The following is a 6,136-nucleotide window of genomic DNA, read 5'->3' on the forward strand; positions in this document are numbered from 1 at the left end:
TGTCTACATAAATTTTATTTTAAGTTCTTTATTTTAACCGAATGAATTTCCAAATTAAACACTCGGGCTTTAATTGCTAGGAAACAGGCATCTTGTGATGTCACAGCTACTCAGGTGGTGGACCATTGTGATGGTCTGGATAGTTTATCTGGGTAGGCCAGCCAAAGTGGCATTTGAAGCTCCAGTGTTCAAAACCATGCAGATCAGAAACGTAGCTGAAAGAAAACTTATGTGAGATGGCACATGTTTCTTCAGAACTTCAAGATGATTCTCCTAAAGATGGATCGACTGGTTCTGCAGCCGCCATTAGCGCTCCTTTGTGTGATCACACATTCACTGGAGATGTGGACCTAAGATCTATGATTGAAGAAAATGCTTTTCAGGTCTTGTCAGAACAATCCTTGATAAAAGGACCACATTACACATTCTGTGTCTCTGAACCAGATGAAGTTAATGATTTTCTTTCTCTGACCTTTCCCAGGAAACTTTGGAAAATAGTTGAAAGTGATCAATTCAAGTCAATTTGTTGGGATGAGAAGGGAACTTCTATAGTGATTGATGAGGAACTCTTCAAGAAAGAAGTGTTGGAGAGAAAGATTCCTTTCAGAATATTAGAAACTGGAAGTATGAAGAGTTTAGTTCGCCAGCTTAATCTTTATGGATTTAGTAAAATGCGACAGAGTTTACAAAGATCTGCTTCTCTGAGTGACTTTCTGGAAGAGGAAAAAGTAGTTTCTGTTTTAAGCAAGGTATTCAAAAATGTTATGACTTATATACAGAATATATAAGATTTTAACTTGTATAGCAGTAAATACGTTCCTATGTATAAGCTAAAGTCAGATTTTTAAATTTTCAATATTTTTCAAAAATCGAGGCCAGGTTTCGCCTCTCACATTCAGGGTTATAAGTAATTTTGGTAGTATCTTTGACCCTTAACAATGAACTTTAATTTAAATAAGGTCCTGAAGCCAATACTTACTTGTTTCCAGTAAGTAAATTTTTTAAAATACTAGCATACTAAATATATTATTTGATGACTTTGTGTGATGAAACTTAAGTCAGATTTTATAGTTTTGTTCTCTTATATCTTAGTTGGAAATGTCACTTTTTAACATTCTCCTTTGGTTTCAGTTACAGTACTATCATAATCCATATTTTAAACGAGGCTGCCCCCATCTTTTAGCAAGAATGAAAAGAAGAGTCGGGATTAAAAATTCTTCTACAGTTTCATTAGTCCAAGGTTTCAACAGGAAACCATGCAGGGCAGGGGATAATGTGGAAAGTCCTAATTCTGTTTTGTTTGCTGAAACTAGTGGAGAAAAGCTATGTTCAAACTCCACCAATGTAAATGTGCCTCTAATAAGGAAGCCTTCTCCCAGCCAGAGAATTGCTACTACAACGGCCCCTATGAGAAGTGATTCTCTTGCATCAGCAATGTCAGTTAGACCATCGGAACAAATTGGAATGGAGCCACATGCTACTTTAAACCAGTTGACCACTTTTCACGTACACTCACAGAGCAGCTACATTCAAGGAAATGGCCACATTGTGAACTTTGTTACAACTACAACTTCTCCATCTCAGTACCATATCATATCTCCCTTACAGAGCACTTATTTGGGAATGATGGTGGAGCCTTCCACTTTTCCACCTAGATATGCTGATTTGTCAGCCAGTGAGGCTCGTTTTCCTAACCTGCAACCAGCCAGCAACCCATGGTGCCCAATGCCAATGATAGGTGATACTTCTGCTCCTTCACATTCAAGATCAACTCATCAACCGTCTCCATCGTATGCACCTCATCCTAATTACAACTGATCTATCAAAGGACTGTCATTATGCAAGATAAAAAAGTTTATCATTTGTTAGCAATTGACAACATATTGGCAATTCTGTTACTTGAACAATAAAATTATATGTTCATCTTTATTGTTTCATTATGTTTATATTTTGAAATAGTTCAGTGTAAAAATTTTGATTTTATTTATTGTAATTTTTTGTGATTTGGCAAGAAGAGTTGACATACATCGTAAATACATTATATGTATTTAGAAAAGAATGGGAGCAAAGGAAAAGAAGCATTTGGAGTTAAGTAATTTCTGAAATAGTCCAGAATGAATAAAATGAGGTCATAAATTACAATGAGGTGGAAAGCGGCTCCGTGGTTCATTTGATAAACTCCAGCTTTCGGCTCAGGTTCTGTTGCCAGGGTCCTGGGATCGAGCCTTGCGTCCATTGCAGACTTGTGTCCAGAAGCAGACTCCCTCTCCTTTTGCCACACCCCACACTTGTATGTGTTCTGCAATAAATAAAATCTCAAAAAAAATGATATGAAAGAGATATATGTCAGTGAAATCTAGAAAAGACAAATACATAGTATTCACATTAGTATTATCTCAATTACATTATATTCTACCAGTTATTTAGAAGAGTCCTTGGATTTTAATTGACAAAGCTTCTCTTCATTAAAAAATACATTAATAGTGGAAAGTATAACACTCTCACCAGTTCAGCAAGCATTATGTCATCACATGCTGCAGTCACGGACTGCGTGTCTCAGATTGTTGTGTAATTTTTCAGGTGGTATTATCAATGGCCTGTTTTGCCGTAGTGATCTCAAAACATTCAATTTGTGCCTTCATTTCCTCCCCTCATTAGCCCAACTTTGATATTTTTTAATGGATACATTTATGTTGCCTTTTGATTCCATCCACAGCCTATTTCATGCTTAATTCCTTATGCTGTTTTTAATGCCTTTTAAATTCTGAGCCCTGAAATTCAGCATAGTTAACAATTCTTTAAAGACAACGGTTTACATGAGCAGGTTCCTAAGTTTCTATTCCATTATCCCTTTTGAGTTACATTCAAACTCATTTTAACCATGCCAGTTCTCATCATACAACTCCTAGGTAGAATCTCTTTACTTTGTCTTGGACATCAGCACAGATTGAGCACAGTTACTGTCAAATATATTAATGAATGATAACTTAACATTGGTTTAAGCCAATTAAAATCTGCTTTTTCTGACTGAACATCCCATGTCTTTTACTATTATCATAATCGGTATTACTCTTCACTGGAAGTTTTCATTCAGGAGTAGCTCACAATTATGTACACTACAGATAATGAGTTTGACTTAAGAAAATTAGAATCACTAGTTATCAGTGCATGCATTAATTTTCCAGTTTTTTGACCATTATGCAAATTTGGCTATTCTGGTTAATGCCACTATAAAGGCTTTTTCCTGTTCTGTTTCATTGAAATATAGGATTATTTCTCTGCCTGTCACAATATCTTCTCCATCTTCTGCTTTGACACGTCATTCCTTGAGAGAATTTGCTACATATTTACTAGCTCTGTGTCTACGGCCATATCCCAACTAGTGTGCATTACAATGATAAATTTCATTCCCTTAGCCTCTGACATAGCTGGAATTGGGTTGAAATATAGACCTGAACAATCCATTCTTGCCATCCTACTATATCAACACATATTTTCAAACTGTGTCTACACAGGAAAATTTTGCAATCATTACTCTGTATAAGGAATCCTAATTTCCTCCTGGGGTTTCATGAGAATACCATGGTCATCTATGCCCATATGCCTTTAACCTCCAGTATTCAGTACTCAGATGTGTAATTATAGAGAATATAGTTTAACAACATGGTTAAATATTATACATAAATGTTTCTCTTTTATTTTGGTCAATATTTTTTTAAATTTTATTATGATATCTTAGTCACCATACAAATCATAAGTAGTTTTGACGTGTTTATTCACGATCCATTGTTTTCATATAACACCCAGTGCACCATGCAGTATATGCCCTCCTTAATACCCCTCACGGGCTGTCCAATCCCCCTCCTCTCTAAAACCCTGTTTGTTTCTCAGAGTCCATCGTCTCTCATGGTTCATCTCTCCCTCTGATTCTCCTCCTCTTCATTTTTCCCTTCCTTCTCCTAATGCATATGGCCTTGTTTTCACTACATCTGTGTCATTGGGGTAAATACCCAGGAGTGCAATTGCTGGGTCATAGAGTAGCTCTTTTTTTTTTTTTTTTTTTTTTTCGATTTTGAGGAACCTCCACATTGTTTTCCAAATTGGTTTTACCAACTTGCATTTTTACCAACAGTGTAAGAGTGTTCCCCTTTCTCAACAAATTCTCCAACAGTTGTATATTTCCCTGTCTATTTTTGCCATTCTACCTGGTGTATGGTGGTATCTCAATGTGGTTTTGTTTGAATTTCCCTGATGGCTAATGATAATGAACATTTTTTCATGTGTCTGTTAGCCATTTGTATGACTTCTTCAGAGAAGTGTCTTTTCATATCTTCTGCCCATTTTTTGACTTGATTATTTGTTTTTGGGTGTTGAATTTGAGAAGTTCTTTATAGATGTTGGATACCAGCCCTTTAATTGCAGTGTCTTTTGCAAATATCTTCTCCTATTCTGTGGGTTGCCTCTTTATTTTGTTGAGTGTTTCCTTTGCTGTGCCAGAAGCTTTTTATCTTGATACAGGCCCAAAATTTCAATTTGCTTTTGTTTCACTGGCTTATGGAGATGTATCTTGACAGAACTGGCTGTGTGCCATGTCAAAGAGGTTACTGCTTATGTTCTCCTCTAGGGGTCCTCTCTGCCTCTAGGACATGAATGTTTGTATCATTTCCCAGATTACGGAAGTTCTCACCTACAATTTGCTTAAATATATCTTCTAGTCCTCTCTTTCTCTCTCCATTCCTTCTTGGATTCCCATTATTCTGACATTGGAATGCTTCATGGTGTCACTTGTTTCTCTGATTCTATTTTCATGGATTCTGAGTTCATTTTCCCTGGCCTCCACTTTTCCCTTTTTATCTATTATATTGTCTTCCAGGTTGCTTATTCGTTCTTCTGCCTCACTTACCCTAGCTATTAGATTATCTAGATTGGATAGATCTCATTGAGAGCATTTTTTTAAAGATTTTATTTATTTACTTGAGACAGAATGAGAGAGAGAGCACATGAGAGGGGGGAGGGGCATAGGGAGAATCAGACTCTCTGCCGAGCAGGGAGCCCGATGCGGGACTCGATCCAGGGACTCCAGGATCATGACCTGAGCTGAAGGCAGTCGCTTAACCAACTGAGCCACCCAGGCGCCCTCATTGAGAGCATTTTAAGTTCTGATAAATCAGCTTTCATTTCTGCCCTTAGAGACTCTGTGTTGCCATTAATTGAATTCTCCATTCTAGCCATTGTCTTCACAATTGCTACCCTGAATTCCATCTCCGACAACTTGGTTATATCTGCATCCATTTGTAAATCTGCAACAAAACTCATAATCTTTGAGTCTTTTCTATTTTAGTGGTTCCTCCTCCTAGTGATTCTGTTGATGAATGTTTGAGGGAAAGTAAAGAGTCCAAATTATGGACCAGAACCCAAGCAAGATGCACCTGTTTTCTTGGGAAATTAGGGTTGCTGGACTCTTGTTATCCCAGCCTGTCTTCCGGGGGAGGGACCTGCCACGCTGTTACTCAGGCAACACTGTTTGGGCAGAGTTGCCCTGCCCCCATGTGGTGGGAGACGGGCTGAGTGGGAATCCATTTTGGGGTTTTTTGTTCACTGGCAGCTTTCCTTGGAGGCTTTCGGTTTCTCTTCCTCAAGTCAGAGCAGAAGAGACTGTTTCCAACCCTCTGCCTCATGGCAGAGAGACCACAGTCTGTTCTTCAATGAGCTCTCCAGGTCACATAATCTCCATTTCTTTTTGTGCTTTTATAAACTGCAGGGTCCTGGTTTGTATGCCCCTCCACAGCCCCCCCCCCCAGTCCTGCCTCCAGGTCGGAGCATGTCTCTCCCTTTGTGTCTCTAAAACCGCCAGCTGCTCCCAGTTACCACGGGACACTCCACCGCTCCAGTTGTCCACCCGGGTGCTGCCCTAAAATCCTTTCCCCACGCTACCGTTCTGTGAGGCTATACCTCCATCCCCAGCGCATTAGACCCCATCCCCAGCATGTCCCCACCACCTCACAAGCAGTGTAGGATCCCCACGGCCAGGTAACTTCCCGCTGCCATTTCTACTCCGATATCTGCCGCGGAATTAGGGCTCCCCACTTAGTATTTCAGAACCAATGGCCTGCGATATTATTTTCATAGAGATGGA

At 38.9% G+C, this 6,136-nt stretch overlaps 1 protein-coding gene across 2 annotated transcripts; it reads left to right on the forward strand.

The window, feature by feature from the left end:
* The first annotated feature begins 236 nt into the window (after nucleotides 1-236).
* LOC148161606 (heat shock transcription factor, Y-linked-like) lies at nucleotides 237-1,818 on the forward strand. Of its 2 annotated transcripts, XM_088020714.1 has the most exons (3): nucleotides 373-383; nucleotides 482-749; nucleotides 1,132-1,818. In XM_088020714.1, exons 1-3 carry the CDS (start codon nucleotides 373-375, stop codon nucleotides 1,816-1,818), a joined length of 966 nt encoding a protein of 321 aa, XP_087876840.1. The 2 variants fall into 2 exon arrangements, with proteins under 2 accessions (XP_087876839.1, XP_087876840.1); XM_088020713.1 differs by having other exon boundaries at nucleotides 237-749.
* The last annotated feature ends 4,318 nt before the right edge of the window (nucleotides 1,819-6,136 follow it).

The sequence above is a fragment of the Eumetopias jubatus genome, unplaced genomic scaffold (genome assembly GCF_037043125.1).
Source record: "Eumetopias jubatus isolate StellerSeaLion01/CBP00866 unplaced genomic scaffold, mEumJub1_p1.0 scaffold_112, whole genome shotgun sequence".
Lineage (NCBI taxonomy): Eukaryota > Metazoa > Chordata > Mammalia > Carnivora > Otariidae > Eumetopias > Eumetopias jubatus.